At 47.3% G+C, this 20,434-nt stretch overlaps 1 protein-coding gene across 1 annotated transcript in view; it reads left to right on the plus strand.

Moving 5' to 3' along the window:
* Nucleotides 1-19,159, plus strand: part of LOC137424687 (ribonuclease kappa-B) — a 52,844-nt gene extending 33,685 nt beyond the window's left edge. The window contains exon 3 of the mRNA XM_068112402.2: nucleotides 18,779-19,159. Within this exon, the coding sequence (XP_067968503.2) occupies nucleotides 18,779-18,911 (133 nt within the window). The 3' untranslated portion in view covers nucleotides 18,912-19,159. The remainder of the gene's footprint in view (nucleotides 1-18,778) is intronic.
* Nucleotides 19,160-20,434: the final 1,275 nt, after the last annotated feature.

Consider the following 20,434-nt stretch of genomic DNA (forward strand, 5'->3'; position numbering starts at 1 on the left):
GCTGATAGTGAGCGAACAAGGGACGAAGCGAGGGCTGATAGTGAGCGATTGGAGGGCCAAATGGGGGTAATGGGGGATGAAGTAAGGGGTACCAATGCCCAAATTAAGGGGTTAGACAAGAAATTTGAGGGGTTAGACAATGGGATAGAAGGGGTGAAACATGGGTTAATGGGGGTGGAAAATAGAATGGCTGCCCAGGAGAATCAGATAGAGGGGGTGAAAAATGGGTTAATGGGGCTAGAAGATAGGATGGAAGGCAAATTGCGGGAAGTAGGGGAGCAATCCGCCCGGGAAATCAAACGGATGTGGAACCAGATAGAGGAGGTGAAAATCGGGTTAGAAAGTAAATTGGATGCTCAGAGGGATGAATTGGGACAGATGAGGGTGGCATCTACAAAAGAGATGGAGGAGATGAAGGAGGAAATACGACGAGGTGTAAGTGAGGAGGTCTCGGGGGTACGCGAGGAGGTAAAGCGAGGTGAGAAGCGTATGGAGAAAGAGGTGAGGAATAATACGGCTAGGTTACAGGGGGGAATAGAGGGTCTGACGAGGGGAGTAGAACAGCTGACAGTGGGACAAAAGGAACTCGTGGACCAAGTGGAAAAGAACACTGCAATAATCGGGGGGTTAAAAGCGACACAAAAGGACATTAAAAATGAATTAATAGCGACACAGAAGGAATGTCAGATGGTACATGAGGGGTTGACGAAGAGGTTGGAAGAGGTGACAGAAGTAATGGAGACGAAGGACCGAGAGGTGAGGACGCACATAGAAACGGTTAAAGTGGCGTTAGAGGAAGAGATAGAGGGGGCGCACCGGGAGATGAAGGAGGTAAAGGAAAAATTAGAGGAGGTGGAGGAAGGGGTGAGTGAAATTAAGAAGAGACGGAGGGAAACTAAAAAGGAGATAAGGGAGGAAGTGATGGAGTATGTGCAAGGTCTGTGTTCAAATCATGAATATGTGCTCACCAACCAAATAAAGAGTTTGCAGGTGGCAGAGGAGGTGCGACGACGAGGTACCGAGGTGAGTGGCGATATACGAGGAAATGTATATGGTGTGAGGGGAGATTCAGTCGGTTTGGGGGGTGGTGTAGACCCGGGTGTTCGTGAGAGGCCGCTGGTGAAGTGTGCGACAGGTACGGAGTGCGAAAGAGGAGGTGTGCGAGAATGTCCGACTCTGGGGTGTGTGAGGAAAAAGTGCGCGCCGAGGAGTGAGTGTGCTGTCGAGAGTGAGTTGGTCGTAGCGCGTGTGCGAGGGGGCACATGGAAGCGCGGAGTGGGGAGTGTTACAGAGGATGTAACGAGAGAGTGTACACCTGTGGTGAGTGTTACGGAGGGAGTAACGAGAGAGTGTGCGCAAGAGGATGCACGAGAAAGGTGTGTAACGGACGGGTGCATGGGGAAAGAGTGCGCTGTCAAGAGTAAGGGAGAATGCACGCCTGTGGTGAGTGTTACAGAGGGTGTAACGGGAGAGTGTGCGCAAGAGTGTGTGCGAGAAAGGTGTGTAACGGACGGGTGCATGAGGAAAGAGTGCGCTGTCGAGAGTAAGGGTGAATGCGCGACCGAGAGTGGAGGTAAGAGTAGTGAGAGTGACACGGAGCGTGAGTTGGTTGTGGCAGGTGAGAAAGGATGTACACCTGGAATGGAAGGATGCACACCTGGAATGGTAGAGCGTGTATGGGAATGCACACTGGAATTGGTAGTGAGGCACGTGGTTGGGTGTGCAAGTGAGAGCACACCTGTGGTTGTCACAGAGGAGGTGACCGAGGAGGGAGCACAAAGAGGTGTGTTGGTGAGGTGTGCGAACGAGTGTGTGCAAAGGTGTGCGGTGGTCAGGTGTGTGACCAAGTCTGTGAGCGAAAGAACGAGTGCAATAACGAAGTACGCGGGGTGTACGGGCGGCGTTGGAGCACCGAGCTCGGTGAGGGTGAAAGGGGTAGCGTATGCATGTGAGCATGCAGGTGAAGCATCGACGGTAACTGGGTTAGCGGTTAGAGCGACGTATAGCCGAATCGGGCCCTCGGTGCGCGCCGGGCAGCTTCGCGTGCCGCGAGGACCAGCGGGGATCCGAACCACGGCGGTTTCGAAAGAACCGCTGTACGCGATCCACGCTGGGCCTCGCTCGGAACGGCCGCGTCCGTGCTCCACTAGGCGGAGCGGGCAGCCCGATAGGAAGGGTCGTCATGGCGACCCCCTTTTGTTGAGGCGTTCCGGCAGGTCGAGATCGGGCCATTGGACGGCTCTGTGCCGAGATGGTGCGTGGGATCTCGGCCCGGGTAAGCCACCGTCCTTGCACCGAATGTCGGACGCATCCAGCCGCTGGCACCAAGCAACCCGCATTCATTGCTCGGCCGTGCGAAGCCGGGCTGTAGGAGTGAATTGGCGCACCGAGAGGCACTAGTGAGTAGACTGTGGTGATAAGGATAGTGTTTTGGCCCCGAAATTAGCAAAGCAAAATTTGATGATTGGCAAAGGATTGGCAGAGTGATGATTGGCAGAGGATTGGTAGTGATTGGCAAATTTTTCATTGGCTGGAATTTGGTGAGCAAAATTGATAGTAGAAGATACCCGATGTGATGGGATGGCAACACTGCCATCTCTCACACGGGGGCAAAGGAGCACTAGATTTATGGGGTTTATGGCAGTGAAAACTAGCCCGGGAGGGTTAGGATATAATTTCAGGACTGGGGCGTGTAGCTCTCCCAGCAGGCCTACCCACCTGCACACCTCCACCACTGCAGTTGCCACCCGAGCTTACCTAGCTCCTCACCTAACCTATCTAACTGGGGAAGGCCCCCTCCTGGCTCTGTCACCCCTCGGTGCCCTCTGGCACTGAGCTACCCGGGTCCGTCCTCCGGATCCTCGGGCCCCATCCACAACAACTCTACCGGCTCCCAGAGCCCACCTGCGGCCTCACCTGGCCGACATCCTCACAGTGGTGGAGTGCCCAAACCAACAACACACACTAACAGGCTACACGCCCAGCCATTTCCACAACACTAATGCACCCATCCAAACACCATTCTTTCACCCGCACCACAGATGCCAATATCCAACCACAATTTACCTATACCCTCTACCTAACACTTGCACTACCCTCCCCGGGTATTCGTGATGGGGGTCCACTCTTCCCCCATTCACACCTCCGCACCATCCACTCCACTCCACAGTTTCCATCATACTCACTCCACGACCATCCATTCCAATACTCCATATATTCCAGACTACCATTTATTCCATACACCTGTTCTTCATACCTGTTGTTGCACACCTGTGCAATCACACCTGGTGCCACCTGCACCCTCCTTCCTTCCTGGACCATTTGGTCAGCACACTCACATCACTATTACTCACTCATACACTGCTCCATACACCTGTTCAGTTGCACACCTGTGCAATCACACCATTTAACCACACACTTTTCACAATACACTTCTGAATACACCTCCAACACTCACACGGCATCATCTAATCTACCTGTTGCCCTGCTAACTTAGTGCTCCCCGTCTTCCCTTTAAACTAAGCACATACCACGTCATTATCATCCACACTAACCTACCTGTGTCCCCACTACAGGTATCATTGTCACTACCTAATCTTACCGTTACCGAAGGTCATCTCTAGGTCCCTACATTGTGCAAAGGCACAGGGAGTTGCATCGGGGGAGTGAGACCCCAAATTGAGAAGCACCACAGTTTGGTCAATGGGAATTGGTTTTTAAAACCACATAGAGTAAGATTGCCAATGGTTTGGCAGGGAAAGACCCCGGGTAGTGTAAAGTGTGTTAAAGTCATTTAGAGGATAGTTAGGATTGAAGTCTCCTCGCACCATCTGCATCCACTCACCTGGGATGACGTACCTCCACACCATGCCAGGTTGTTTTATTATTTTTGATGCAAATGTTTGGAATGAGAGACGCATCATGACGTGGGTGTGACATTGTGCTTTGTTGTTCCATCTCTTCCTCCTTATGAGGATTGATGATGAATTGGGTGATGGCAAATTTTGGCTAGAGGGATTGTGGTGACGAATTTGGAATAGAAGAAATATGGGGAAGACGTGACAGTAGTGACGAATTTGTAAATGTGTAGATTTTGTAAATATGGGGTAAGGGCAAGGGTAGAGTAGGTGACAGGGGGGGTGACGTACGGTAGGGACGAGCTTTCTCACTTCGCTCTCCGTACGCACTTCGCCTTGCATTGCCTTATTGATGTGTACCCTTGTGACCTTACCCCTCGCTCATCTGGCTTTCCCCCCTTTTTTCTCCCACATGAGGACCTGTGCGTCATTGGGCGCCGAGGGGAGCGTGCGTGAGTCGGCCATTGTGCGCCCGAACCTCTCGCAACCACAGCTGTCTGCATCGATGCACCACATTATGGACCACACATCTGTGGCTGAGCACCACTTATGGACCCCATGGGTTGGGGCAAGGCCCCTCTGCTGGAACCGGCCATGAAGGCCCGAAATCTTGCTGGCGGACCTTGGCCACAGGGCACCGATGCCCCACAGGTGAACCACTCTAGTCGGCCCCTGTGGGCCATAAATAAATAATAATGGACACGTTGGGTGCATTTCATTTTATGTTCAAATAGGCCGCCAGTAAGAAAATGAAAGAAAATGACAACATCTGGAAGAAAGCAAATAGCCAGCAGAGGGAGCCGAAGAGCAAGAGACCACCAGCAGGGTTAGGGGTTGTTGTTTTTATTTTTATTGATGACAGTGATGACTGTGCACCGATTGGTGCTTGAGGGTGTGTTGGTGCGTTTTGGGTGCTTTCATGGTGTGTCGATGCAGAGCAGACTGTCTCCCCCCCAGAAAGAACAATCACAGGTCCCGGGTTGCGTATTGTAAATAAAGTAGAACCATTGTAAATAATGCGCCCCCACCGTAAATGTATAATTTGAAGACCATTCCGCAATTCGGTTAGCTGTGGGCGTGAGTCTGTTAGGTAGGGTGCAATGGAGCAGCGGGACATATTTATTTATGTTTTAAAAACTGTCGCACTCAGGGTCAGGTTAAAAGTAGAGGGAACTACACCTACGTGTCACACTAAGTTAAAGTTATAGGCCCGGGACTTGCCTAAGAGGAGGAGGGTGCAGTGTTGTGGATATGAGAATTGTGTTTTTTTTGTTGTGTTTTTTTATTATTATTGCTTTATTCTGGACCCTCCTTACGCCAGTTATGTATAAAGGTCAAAGGGCGTCCCATAATTATGTCATAAACAATCACGTCAGCCAATCATAGATTTCCCCCTTTGTTGATAGTTATATCTTTATTATGTGTATTAGGGTAAGGCCTTGTCTTCCATTAAGATGACACTCCATTGCACCAAGTGAAACAAGATAGATCCCCTTTCATTCCCATTCCCAAAATCTCCATTTCCAGCTACATCACCTCCAAGTCTCCATTGCCAACTGCACTGGGCAGTTTGCCAGGTTTGTTACAGCGGTGGGTTGCTGATTTCGCCCCAAAGCCGCCATTAAACATGTGCTCAGCTCGGGTAAAAAGGGCGTGCCCGCCCATCATCATCAAGGGTGGAGTCAGAGGGCCTGTGCCCACCAATCAGGGCCGAAGCGAGCTCACCGGGGGGCGTGTCCTGAAGGCCGGCGGCTTGATCGCCTGAGGCGCTATAAAAGCGCGCGCGCAAGTTGTTGTTGAGTTGTGTGGTTGGACCAGATGAGCTTTTACAAGACGAAGGAGACGAGTCCTGAAAAGAGCACACGACGTCCACACAGCCGCAGCAGCAGCAGCAGCCACAGCAGCAACAACAGCAGCTTGGAACCAGACGGCAGTTTTGAGCAGGGCCGCGAAGGAACGGCGGCTGCTAAACGCGCCGATCGTGCTGCAGTATCCGTTGGACCTTCCTCTCCCTCCAGCCATCCACCTCCTGCCTTTCCATCCTTTTGTGTAAGTGAGTTTGTTCTGTGTGTCTTGTCCCTGGGTTAATTAAGACTGTAGGTAAGCTAGCGTTGCACTGCGTCTCTGAATTCTTCTGTAAATTATTTTCTTATCTTTCCTTCTTCCTTGGTTACTTTGAGTGTGTATATAATAGGAATAAATTTAGTAGTATTGCCAACCTTTTTTTTGGTCTTCTTCTTCTTCTTCACATCCGTGTCGCTTTTGTCTTTTCCATATTGAATATCTGTGGCGCGATCCGGCCAACATTCGGGAATCGGGTTAGTCGGGGTAACTGTTCGGCCGCGGTGCCATCCGCTCGGCAAACCAACATCCTTATCCGCGGTCCGTAACAATATATATATATATATATATTATAATAGCCGTAGATGATTCTGTCTATCTGTCTGTCTGTCTGTCTATCTGTTGGGTGTCTGTCCGGGGTGTGGCTTACTCGGTTTGCAGAGTAGCTCCACCCATAGCTCCACCCATTCTGGGAGAGGCTTCATATAATTATAAACAAATATCCACCATTTTATTAACTCGCATAGCTTTGAGGCCTGTTTTGTAGGCCCGTGGTGCCTTGCTCTCTCTCCCAGTTTTATTTCAAATCAAATTCGATATATCATTTCATTTTTCACAGTCGCTAACATAGTTGTAGACTCAGTTGAAAAAAAATGGGAAGAAAATCCGATGAAAGTTGCCCTTTATAGAACGAAATGAATTCTCAAACGCCTGTAACTTCAAGGCCATTGAGTCTCTCTCACGCCTTTATCTCCAATCTAACTCACCATATGATTTCATTTTTATCGATGGTTTTAGACTCGGTGTCAGCAATAATTGAGAACATTCCACACACGCGGGAAAATGCAGAGATATATTTTTTAAAATCGCGTCATGGTGTATCATACACCGCCCAACATGACACCGACGGCAACGTGTCGATATATATTAAAAATTCGCTTTTGCTTTTCCGTTAAGATATATTACTTTTTCGTTTGATGACAGTCGTCACAAAAACGTCAACAATGATGCCGACATATATTTCTTCGTTTTTATTTCATTCAACATTATGAGCCGGAAGTAAAATATGTTTCAGGAAATTACCGAGAGATATTTCTTCGTTTTTTTTATTAGTTATGTGCGCATACACTTTAAATAGGTTTATTTGAAATCTTTAATTTTCCACAATATAATTTACTTGCCATTTATCATTTGATGATTACGAGACACTTCCTCTTGAGGATTGTGACAATTCATGCGCTGCGTGGAAACTTCTATTTCCAAAATGAATGAGACGATCGATGAAGAACGCAGACTTGAACAGGATGTAGCAAGAAAACGAACGAGACGGGCGAACGAGTCCACCGACGAACGTCAATGCAAACTTGAACAGGACGGAGCAAGAAAAAGAACGAGACGGGAGAAAAACGAGAGAAACGAGACGGGGAAAGGCCGATTGGAGAGGCGAGTGAGGAGCGATTGGAGAGGAGAGTGAGGAGCGACTGGAGGGGAGTGTGAGGCGCGATTGGAGAGGAGTGTGAGGCGCGATTGGAGAGGCGAGTGAGGAGCGATTGGAGAGGAGAGTGAGGAGCGATTGGAGAGGAGTGTGAGGCGCGATTGGAGAGGCGAGTGAGGAGCGATTGCAGAGGCGAGTGAGGAGCAATTGGAGAGGCGAGTGAGGCGCGATTGGAGAGGAGTGAGGCGCGATTGGAGAGTGTGAGGCGCGATTGGAGAGGAGTGTGAGGCGCGATTGGAGAGGAATATGAGGCGCGATTGGAGAGGAGTGTGAGGCGCGATTGGAGAGGAGTGTGAGGCGTGATTGGAGAGGAGTGTGAGGCGCGATTGGAGAGGCGAGTGAGGAGCGATTGGAGGGGAGAGTGAGGTGCGATTGGAGGGGAGTGTGAGGCGCGATTGGAGAGGAGTGTGAGGCGCGATTGGAGATGAGTGTGAGGCGCGATTGGAGATGAGTGTGAGGCGCGATTGGAGATGAGTGTGAGGCGCGATTGGAGATGAGTGTGAGGGGCGATTGGAGATGAGTGTGAGGCGCGATTGGAGATGAGTGTGAGGCGCGATTGGAGATGAGTGTGAGGCGCGATTGGAGAGGAGTGTGAGGCGCGATTGGAGAGGCGTGTGAGGGATTGGAGAGGTGAGGGATTGGAAAGGAGAGGAATGTGAGGGAGTGGAGAGGAGAGGAGTGCTAGGTGGAGAGAGGAGAGTGTCAGGTGGAGAGAGGAGAGTGTCAGGTGGAGAGGAGTGAGGGGTCACATATTATTGTGTTCATTACACCATTTCTGGATCTGATGACTTGCCAGTAACAATTTTGTAAAAATGAATGTGCAGCATCTAACTCAATATGTCGAAATGTCACACACATCCATGCCCGTGGGATTCCCACGGGTGACCCCGCTAGTATATTATAATAGGCGTAGGTGATCCGTCTGTCCGGGGGTGTGGCTTAGTCCGTTTGCAGAGTAGCTCCACCTATTCTTGGAGAGGCTTCATGTAAACAAATATCCACCATTTTATTGACTCGAATAGCTTTGAGGCCTGTTTAGTTAGGCCCGTGCTGTCTTTCTCTCTCACACAGGTTTATTCCAACTCAAATTCGATATATCATTTCATTTTAACAGTCGCTAACATAGTTTTAGACTCGGTTGAAAAAACACTGGAAGAAAATCCGATGAAAGTTTCCGTTTATAGAACCAAATGAATTCTCAAAGGCCTGTAAAATAAAGCCCATTCATTGAGTCACCCTCACGATTTTATCGAATTCACCATCTGATTTAATTTTTATCGATGGTTTTAGACTCGGTGTCAGAAATAATTGAGAACATTCACGCACACACGGGAAAATGCAGAGATATATTTTTTAAAATCGCGCCATTATGATACACGAAAATACACCGCCTAAAATAACAGTCGGGGAAATTGTCGACATATATTTAAAATTCGCCTTTTCTTTTCCGTTAAGATATATTACTTTTCCGTTTGATGACAGTCGTCACAAAAACGTCAACAATGATGCCGACATTTTTTTCTTCGTTCTTATTTCATTCAACATTATTATCTGGAAGTAAAGCCAAAGGTTCATGTGTTCATTTCACGTGTGAAAAAACAAACTCCATTTCATATGTGCATGGACATGTAATTCACATTTGTAAAATATATAAATTAACAGACGGGAAATTGCTGAGAGATATTTCTTCGTTTTTATTTTATTAGTTACGAGCAGAAGTACACGGCGTTGCTGGGCGGGGGAGGGAGGAGTGAGGACGGAGGAGTGAGGACGGAGGAGTGAGGACGGAGGAGTGAGGACGGAGGAGTGAGGACGGAGGAGTGAGGACGGAGGAGTGAGGACGGAGGAGTGAGGACGGAGGACGGAGGACGGAGGACGGAGGACGGAGGACGGAGGACGGAGGACGGAGGACGGAGGACGGAGGACGGAGGACGGAGGACGGGCACGTATTCTTTAAACATGTATATACATGTGGGATATATACATGTGCCGTGGGACATGTGTGTGTGTGTGTACGTATGTGTGTGTGTGTGTGTGTGTGTGTGTGTGTGTGTGTGTGTGTGTGTGTGTGTGTGTGTGTGTGTGTGTGTGTGTGTGTGTGTGTGTGTGTGTGTGTGCATACTGCATATATGTGTGTGTGTGTGTGTGTGTGTGTGTGTGTGTGTGTGTGTGTGTGTGTGTGTGTGTGTGTGTGTGTGTGTGTGTGTGTGTGTGTGTGTGTGTGTCGTGCATATATATGTGTGTCGGTGTATATGTGTGTGTACGTGTGTGTGTGTGTGTATTTATATATATATATATATATATATATATATATATATATATATATATATATATGGTATCTGTAATCTGGTTCTCCAACCTAATGAGCGGACAACATGACGTCATCGCCATGCACGTCCGCCTTGCCTGCAAAGTTCCATAGGAACCATCTAGCAGTGCGTCATTACGGATTATAAATACAGATACTGTCACAAGTGCATGCAAAACTCACAGTTACCGACCTGGTTTCGCCCTTGTTGGGGCTTCATCAGGGCAACGCAGTGAGGCTTTCCATACACTTGTAACTCTGTGACCCTTTCGGTTTTTATATCAGTCACTATGCGATCTTCATATCATCAGTGGAGAACCGCCAGCAAGGTGTCCCATACAGCTGCTGCTGCACCTTGCTGGGAGCGATACGCACCGCCTGCCACGCGGTGACGTTATCTCTGGTATCCACTCATCATATGGAGTCGACCTGGTTGCGGTTGGGAGTTACTAATAATGGTATCTGTAATCTGGTTCTCCAACCTAATGAGCGGACAACATGACGTCATCGCCATGCATGACGTCATCGCAAAGTTCCAGAGGAACCATCTAGCAGTGCGTCATTACGGATTACAGATACCATTATTACAGATACCATAGGTTGGAGAACCAGATTACAGATACCATTATTAGTAACTCCCAACCGCAACCAGGTCGACTCCATATGATGAGTGGATACCAGAGATAACGTCACCGCGTGGCAGGCGGTGCGTATCGCTCCCAGCAAGGTGCAGCAGCAGCTGTATGGGACACCTTGCTGGCGGTTCTCCACTGATGATATGAAGGTCGCATAGTGACTGATATATATATATATGCAGCGTCTGTGTTGTGTTGTGTTGTGTTGTGTTGTCCTGTGTTGTCACTGAACTACTTTCTCAAACTTTTGTGAAATCGTACCAAACTTCTGGAATGCACATATCTCTCCCGTCGGTATGTCCTAGGGGTATTTTTTTTTAAAAATTGCATTTTTTATTTATATTTTTTGGAGTTTTGTTTGGAATTTTTTTTTTTTCAACTTCAATTGTTTATGAAATGTGATATCACGTATATTACAAATACATTTGTGCAAAATAATTGTTTGAATTATGATTGGTTTAAACTATGTCAAAACGGCAACTCGGGTACAGTCATTTATCTATATATCTACACATCTGGGCAGTGTCTGTGTTGTCACTTAACGACTCCCTCAAACTTTTGTTTCCGTGGTTGTGAAGTGTTTTTAATAACGTTGTGGTGGTTTTGAATCATGTGGTGGTGAGGTATTTTGAATTATGTGGTGGTGAGGTGTTTTTAAATGACATGGTGGTGAGGTGTTTTCAAATCACATGGTGGTGAGGTGTTTTGAATTACGTGGTGGTGAGGTATTTCTAATTACGTGGTGGTGACGTGTTTTTAATTAGATGGTGGTGAGGTGTAATCGTCCCAAACTTCCAGTCTGCACCTTCCCCTCCCCTATGTGTGTGCTGAGGGGTTCTTTCTTGAAAAAAAAACATTCAACCTAAATTGCCCATAAAAATGTAATATCACAAACACAACAAATACATTTGTGCAAAGTAATTGTTTGTATTATGATTGGTGAAAATCATGACAACACAGCAACTCAGGTACAGTCATTAGCCTCAGTTAAAATAAGCCCGTTCCTCAGTAACGACGCTTGGTGTGGCGAGCACAGTGATCCGAGCAAAGCTAGTATATATATATATATATATATATATATATATTTTTTTTTTTTGTATACAAAGTCGAGGCTCGTGCATGAGCTAACACTTAAACACAAAAAACAAACGGACACATAAAACATATAATAAAGGAGCGGATACAAGAGGGGGAGAGAGAGGGAAGCACACAAGCACAACAACGGTAGAGAACAGAGACATCGGGAGATCTGTGGAAGGGAGAGGGCTGGGGCGAGGGAGTGGGGGGGAGGGGTACATGGTATAAAACAAATGGACACTACTAGGAATTTCAGGCATGAAGTCGGAGATTGAAAAAGGTGGATTTGGGGTGTATTAACGGGGGAAGAAAAGATCAAGGTTTTGGATGGGGGAAGATAAGAGATGGTGGTGAACAGCTGTTTTAAAGACCTGGAGGGAGGAGTCGGGTTGAAGAGAGTGTGGGAGTTTGGTCCAGAGGCAGGAGGAAAGAGGAATGAAAGAGTGAAGGTGTGATGCCTGGCAGTCTTTAGTATAAGTTCTGCACATACGTTGCTGGGCTGTAATCGTCGTGCAGCTTCGACAAACAACAAAAGTCTAAGGGAACCATTCAAGTGACTAGGCAGCCCTGTTTGGTACCGTCCTGCCTGCCCTCCATACTTGGGATAACAGATAACAAAAATGAGGGGTAAACATACCTGCTAATGAATTGCAACAGTCTTTTCTCCAGCTCTCTACTGCTGAACCTGCAGAAACGGCCTCACCACAGTTTCAGGGTTGATGTCCCACAAATGTCACAAGCACAATGACTGATTAAACCACTCTGAATCATCATGAAAATTAGGGAAAGCTCACCAATAGTGCCTATATGGTACACCATGAAGTTAAAAAGGTTTTTGCTTTATTTTTGAGCATTTTTATATTGAAGCTTTCAGTATTAATGCAAAACTAATATTTTTGATATCGGTAAAGACTGATGGAAAACTAGATGGTATTATTATGTTGGGGGGTAAAGGAATATCTAGAGCCAGGTAGATCTGTATAGGTAACATGCTTCGACTGTCGCAATAGGGAATCTACCTTGTAATTTCGGTGTTTTAGGCGGTTTGTCGGGATAAGAGTATACCTGTGAACATACAAGGAAGTTCGGGTGTTAAATAGTGTAGGGACTAAGATAAACCCCTGTGTGTCGGACCTGGTAATTATTCCTTTGTCCCTTATGGCAACGCACTCATATAAACACTTAGATAGGCCCTTAGTGTAACAGTAATTAAATTCCCTTCCCTTACAAAGACTGTGGAAGACAAGCAGGCAAGGGCCACATACAACACCGGCATGGGCGTCAGACATCGAGCAAGGCTGGGAGCCATGCCCAGTAGGACTGTTGATTGGCCAGGGGGATGGGCGAGCAACACCACAGTGCGGGAGGCACTCGGCCAATGACAGGGCACCAGCGAAAGAGAACATTGGAGAAGATTCGAGAGGTCGAGAGGTGAGGCCCTGGTTGGTAGCGCGTGAGGACTGACGTCAGAGGCAAGGTTATAAAATGGTGCGCTGCACGACATTTTGTCTCTTTTGGCCCTCTCTTTCTCTTGGCTCTCTTGGCGCTGCACAATCTCTCTGTGCTTGAAGCTCTTGCCCTTCTTTTTGGTCTCTGCGCTCTCTTCTTCGTCTTGAGAGGTCCTGGTGGTCATTGGTTCGCCATCTGCGTGGTGCTTGGAGCGGTGCTCGGTGCTTCCGGAGCTTGGCGTGGGGCTGGGGCCTCGTGTGCGATTGATTCGGAGCTTGGAGCGGTGCATGCCACGCGGGGCCTGGCGAAGCGTGCGATCGAGGCGGACGAAGGGTTTCTTCGCGCCGGAGCTTGGAGCCACGTTGGACGGTGGACAAGACTACAGACAGATAAGGACGCACCACATTTCCCCGTACACGACGAATGTGTTCTTTTCGTAATTCATTCCTTTGTGGCGTATTTGAAGTGAGGTGTGTGGGATCCTGATTTAGGCTCATTATTTATTCATCGTCGCGTTTCATTATTATCGGGTTCTGTTTAATAAATCATCATTTCTGTACATTTTACCCCGGATTCTCGTTTTGAGTTAATTCCCCTGCAGGATCGGAGCTGCCGTCGGTTCGCTCTAGGTAAGCGCTTTCGCTTCTTCCTCTTCCCTTCTTTCTCCCATGCTTTGATTGCAAAATCCATGTTTGGTCGTCGCCTCCAATAAAGCCGTTCAGTCTTCCGCGGTCCCTGGTGTTAACCTTCAGGGATTCGCACGACAACTGGTATTCAGGAGTAGGATTTGAACCCTGTAGTAAATTTGGTGTCAAGGAGTGTGGAGAATCTGGAAACAATTTTTTTTTAGTCGGAGGCGATAAATTTGCATAGTCGATTGGTGCGCGGGACGCGAAACCGCGCGTCAGTTAAAATTTAAATTTTATTCCGGTTGTAAAAGCCACGCGGGGAAGCGACCTCTTCTGTACGGATGGAAGAGGTAAGCAATATGGAAGAAAGGATGGAAGATGCAGGAAGCATTGGGGGGTGAGTTGGAGGTAGTTGGGGTTGAGCATAGTGGTGGAGCTCCCCCCGCCGTAGGGATGGCCCCGATGGATTTACAGGCCTTTTATGAAAAAATAATGAGGGGAATGAGTGAGCGCAGTGAACAAACCAGTGCAGAAATGAAGGAAATGAAAAATGGGTTGGAAAATAAAATGGATGCTCAGAGACCGCTAAAATAAAATTGATGGAATGAAATGCGAATTGAAGGGAGAGATGGGAGAAATGAACAATAAAATGGAGGCTCAGGGGAATGAATTTAGGGAAGAGATCAAAAGAATGAGTGATAGTTTGAAGGAACAAACGAATGAATTGAGGGAAGGACGAAAGAATGGTGCCGAAGAGGCCAAGGATGAGCCAAGGGTGGCAGAAATTCGATCTGAACGGGGGGAGTTAAATGGGACAATAGAAGAGAGTACGGCCCATGCAGATGTGCACGGGGCTGAGGAGCCGGGAATGACAATTAAATTAAATTTGGAAGGAAATGGGGAATGCGTACAGGTAGATGTGGAGTGTCAACAGGTAAATGGACGATGTTTCCCACATCATGGCCTGGAGGTTTATCGGGACCGGGTGGATGCCACAACACCCCAACCGGGGGATGGATTTGAATGCTTGCTGTGTCAGGGCGGTGGTTCAGAGCAAGAGGGGGTAACATTATTAGGGGTCCATGTGATGGAGCCGGACCATGTATTTATTGATCAAGTCCTGTCGGGGCCGCAAATTATTGATGGGGATGATGAGCATGATGTGACACAGTGGTTGGGGACCTGGGACAGTCCCATGGAGGACAAGTTTGATCAGGCCCAAAGGAGTTTGGGGGAGGAGGTGAGCCGGTCCGAGGAGGTGGTTGAAGTGACCGAGGGGACCCTCACCATACACTACAATTTGGTAACAGAGGCTCCGAAATTGAATGACCAGTTGGGGGAGTGTGTTGGCTCCGTGCTGGATTTGGACCTTGGAGAGTCGGGAGATCGAGCCTCTGGAGATTTTGGTCCCTGTAGGGAATTTGGAACAGCTCTAGGGAGGGGCAGAACAACCTGTGGTAGGGGTTGTTACCCGCAGCTGCGGTGATTGGACACCTGGGATGAAAATTTTTAAAAGGAAAAATAAATTTATGCTTAGATAGGAATTTGATTTGGCACAGCCTTGGAGGGAGTTGGTCCCAGGCTGTGGAATTTGGACCAGGCGAGGTCATTGGTGATGGCCTCGGGCAAAAGTTGCCCCTTTCAAAATTTGGTAATCCCAGCCAGCTGGGGGGCTGTGCTGTGAGATTTGGACGTGGGGTCCAGCCATGGGTGTCGTGGTACGACCTGGGCCCCACGGGGGGTCTGGTGGAGTGTGGCGTCCTTTGTCCGTCGGGGCGCAGCCCGAGCGTGTGGCTCTGGCCGGCAGGGTCACTGGACCCTGGTGGGGGTTAAGACCTCCAGGGGGTCCGAGGTGGTTTCTCAAGCCTGGGATGGCATTTATTGAGGACCACTAGGGGGAGGTGTTGTGGGTCGCGCTTTGGTGGTGGCATCGCGGACGGCCAACTTGGGCCTGATGTGGTGACCACCCGGGCATGCGACCTGACACCCTCTCTCTGAGACTCTGGGACAGCCAGCATGTGGTGACCTGCCATGCTGTGCTGGGCTATGGACGCGGGTCGAACCGAATGGACAGGAATGAGATAGCCCACCAGACAACCATTGGGGCATCTGTGGAACGTTATGGTGTGAGAGTGACCTTCCACAGATGTTCCGTTATGATTTGTGGACTCTCGGTTTGGGAAGAGAGCCATTGGAGTGTTGAATTGGGAATTTGTAACGTGGCGAGCATATGGGCCATGCCCGGTTGGCATGTGTATGGCAAAGCATCATTCGTTGGTGAAATTAGAAAAAGGTGAAAAATGTTTGGCATGGGTAATCTGTGGGTTAGATGCAAATTTAAGGGTGAATTTTGAAATGTCATGGTGGTCACTGACATCAGTGTCACCATTATTGATCCAGGTGTGTAGACAAATGTGTTGTTGGCTTTGATTAAAATTGACAGGTTAGCAGGACACAGCTTCAACTGGTTGCAGGGACGACTGTGCCGATATTTGGGACGCGGAGTCATGGGGATGGAGTTTTGTAGTCTGGGGGTCAACGTGGTGCTCTGGGTGTCCGTAGGTGTGTGGACCATGTCTTCTGGGTGGGTCTCCCGGTGGAGCATGGCTGTTGACTGGACCTTGGTGTGGTCAAGTGTGGGTGGGCACTGGGGGATGAGGGCAGCATAGGTGACGTGAGGGGAATGCCATGCACTGCGACTGTCTCCCCCAGGGCCGAGGTTGTGCGTGCGGTAGTGTTTGTTGGCAGCAGGTGCTCACCACATTGGCCAGCTGGGGCTCCTGCAGCTGTGTTCCTCGCAGGGGGGCCGAAGGATGGATGGTGGGTCACACCCTTGTGGACACTCATGGGCCATATTGGCGTTTCGGCTGCTCACCTTGTCCCGATGACCCTTGCACGGAAGAGGTGCGGAGCTGTCGTGGCCACAGGTAGTTGTGTAGCGATAATCACCGTTGGATGCGGACCCACATACCTGTCAGTATAGTGGGGAGAAAAGTGAAATTTTGAAAATTTGATTGGTCCAATGAGAAATTTTGGGATTTTGTGGGTGGATGGCACTTTGGACCTGACCAACCGGTAATTACCTGCACATCAAGGTGGAGGTAAGGCCTTGATGTTTACTGTCCCAGGCTTCAGGACTTGCTCTAGAAAATTGGGGACATGTAAGTTGGAGTTGGGAGGCGGGTGCGAGTGACGACATGGCCGGTGAGAGGGATGGAATGTGTGCCACAATCTTGTGGGTGGCGTTTGTTTATGTGTTGTGGTTATGTGTTTTTATGTGGCCGTGGAGAATGGAAAATGAGAATGAGTGGTGATTATTGTGTTGAAAATGGAAACGTGTTGGTAAAATGTGAATGGGATTTCACATGAAGCAGGCCATGGCAAATCTTTTGTACCATCTTCTCTGAATTGTGTTGGAGAATTGAATGGCAGCGGGGGAGGAAATGTGTTTTGGGATTTTGTGGGTGGGGAAGGTGTGGGTGTCCGCAGGTACAGATCAAGCTCTGAGGAGCGATGCCTGCACCCACCACCCCCCCCCCCCCCCCTCTGCGGCAATTACCCCTGGCAGCCAGTGGTATCTGGAAATTGGAGCTCGTTGGTGGATTTTTTCTAGTTGAGCTGAGCATTTCTAGTTGAGCTGAGCAATTGGAGCTCGTCCGGATCTGGATTCGGACCTGAACCAAAATATAATTGGCTTGTTCTTGTCACCTAATCAACTCGCCCACCAAGTTTAGTCATAACTCGTCCATAACTTTTTAAAATATCATGTTATACATCGCTTTTCGTCCAATCTCTCAATGGTGAAGAATCGCTTTAAAAGTTTTTTTATCATATCCGAATACATATTCAGATCTTTACCAAAATCCAGTCATTTCGTCCTTGTCACATACGCTACATCTCTGCCAAATGTCGTCCGAATCCGTCCACAACTTTTTGAGATATCTTGTTCACAGACAGACAAACAAACAAACAAACAAGAAGACGTCATGCGGAGCACGATACTTGCAAAATCCACCCCCTCCCCCCCAAAAATGATGCCATTGATCCCTCAAAGTGTCCATTTCATCAAGATTAAAATTGACGATCTTGATCAAAGCTCGGGTGATTAGGATGAAAAGTGACGATTTATCAAATGAAAATTGATGATTTTAGAAGTTTCACCTTGAGTTGACCTTTCACCTTTTGACCTCATAAAAAGTTGGTTTCCCAATTCAATGAGGCACTATGCAAATGCTGTTAATTTTTTTTTAATGCAGACACGCACGTACGCCACCGAATGCTTAACTCTGCTTTTCGCTTTGCGAGCGCAGGGTAAAAAGAAGTTTCCATCAAGTGAACAAGGAATGTTTTTATTTTATACAGTTTAGCATTCTCATGGATAGCAACATTGGCTTTTCAATTTTATTTCAGGCTGCCAGGATAGCCTATATATATATATATGTATGCACACTGACCTCTGAGCATGGGGTCGAATGTTGACCCAGCTATAAACTGCCATTCTGTTATTTCACAGGTAGGGTGATTCATCAATGTGTGTGTCATCCCTCAGATGGACATTAAACTCGGCGTATCGTCCCAGAGTAGGCGAGCTATCGCCGGCATCCTGAACAAATTCCAACCTTCGGCTTTAACCTAGTCGGGGCTCTGCATCAGCGGCACAGCCCCCATTAAAGATAATGCTACCAGCAGCCATGTGCTGCATACGAAAGGATTTTATTTTATTGATGTGCGGCTCATCTTGTTTTTGCTGCCTTTTGTCAGATACAGTATTTTATTTATTCAAATGTTGCGTACAACATTCGTCATCCATGATCACATACCACTTCCAGAACTTCGGGTCTCCCGAGCTGTTTTCATAGTTGCGAACCAATCCTGGACAGGTCGGCCACTCTGTCGCAGATGCTCTCAATTAGGGCAGGAACTTGGCCAAGGTATTGGCCACATTGGCCTGCCCTATTAAAGTGGCCAAGGGCTCGTTAACATTCATCAGCAAAGACGAGGAGACAGGACACCCAGCTTAATGTCTTTCCGAAGAACTGCACACTCATTGATGCAAGACCCTTCCTGCAAAGCACCGGGACAGTTTTTATTCAGGTTAGGAAGTTTCAAGGCACGTACGTCTGAGCTATCCTGAGTACAACTTCACGTTTTTTTTTTTTAAAGTGAATTTTGTGACCTTACCTACCTATGTGACCTATGTGACCTACCTATGCAAGATGTATTTCACTCCAAGGTGTTGATTATAATCTTGTCCTCGTGTTTTTCAGTTCATCCAACATCACGGAGATATACGACATGTACGAGAAGGTGGCCATGAATTGCTTTATCGCAGCAGCCGTGTACCTTGTTATTGGCATTTTCTCAGGTTGTCAAATCTGCATGAATCGGCAGAGATTTTGATAGGCAAAGTTTGGCGGTGCCGTCCAATGAGAATTTGAATGAAATGCGTCCAATGAAATGCTGTACATTTTGAGTATATTTCTGTCATGAGTGTTAATTCCTTGAAAATGTCTTTATTGGTGCAATGACCTCTCTAATTTTTGTATGATCATCAAGCCGTTATTAACCCATAGAAATGTATTGTTTTTTGCATCCATTTGATTACAGATCTGAATTGTGATTCTGCACATAATAAAGTTCTAAAATTACTTTTCATGTGATTTTTTTTTTAGCCGCGTCGCAGACGCTGCTCATAGAGTGCCCTCTGCTGTTGTTGTTGTTGTTGTTCTTCTTGTTCTTCTTCTTGTTCTTGCAGAGAAGACAAAACCTCAAAGCTCCACCCATTCTGGGAACCATAGCTCCACCCATTCTGGGAGAGCCTTCATATAAACAAATATCCACCATTTTATTAACTCGCATAGCTTTGAGGCCTGTTTTGTAGGCCCGTGGTGTCTTCCTCTCTCACACAGTTTTATTTCAAATCAAATTCGATTTATCATTTCATTTTTCACAGTCGCTAACAGTTTTAGACTCGGTTGAAAAAAAACGGGAAGAAAATCCGATGAAAGTTGCCCTTTATAGAACGAAATGAATTCTCAAAGGCCTCTAACTTCAAGTCCATTGAGATATTTTTTTTTAAATCGCGGCATGCTCAGTCATACACCGCCCGAAATAAGAGACGGGAAAATGCCGAGATATATATATTTTGTTTAAATCGCGGCATGGTCAGTCATACACCGCCCGAAATAACAGACGGGAAAATGCCGAGATATATTAAAAATTCGTCCATTTGATGACAATCGTCACGATGAAATATTTAATTTATATGTCACAATAATGTGGAGAGAGGAGCATAGCTTCGTTCACGTGTCACCACACACGGGAAATTGCCGAGATATATATTTTTAAAATCGCGGCATGGTCAGTCATACACCGCCTGAAATAACAGACGGGAAAATGCCGAGATATATTAAAAATTCGTCGCCACACACGGGAAATTGCCGAGATATATTTTCACTTTGCACAAAAATAACATCAAGTAATCGAATCAATAGGAATGTCCTGTGCCTATAACATCGACGTTATAGGCACAGCTGCATCTAGGCATTGTGTAACATCGACGCGGCTTTTGTTTTAATTAAAACTTTTTGTACTTGTTTATATTTCGTTCTTCTAAGGTTCTGATTATTATCTGATGTGACTCCTTACATTGTGTCCTCGTCCTCGATGGTCTGTGTATCCGCATCCAAAACAGCTATTCATGACTTATTGAAGCTAACCTGGGTAAATGACTGTCTTGTTTTGAAAGTGGAGTTGGCAGGATAGTCTGGAGGTCACCCTGGTGTCTCACATCCCATGGATGTTTCACTGGACATTCTCCACTTCTGGACGAATAATTCTGGATGAATTCTGGATAAATTGGATTCTCGATAAATGATTCTGGATGAATAATGCCTGCAGGCATTATTTGGTGGATGTTGATC

The sequence above is a fragment of the Myxine glutinosa genome, chromosome 4, assembly GCF_964187855.1.
Source record: "Myxine glutinosa chromosome 4, kmMyxGlut1.1, whole genome shotgun sequence".
Taxonomy (NCBI): domain Eukaryota; kingdom Metazoa; phylum Chordata; class Myxini; order Myxiniformes; family Myxinidae; genus Myxine; species Myxine glutinosa.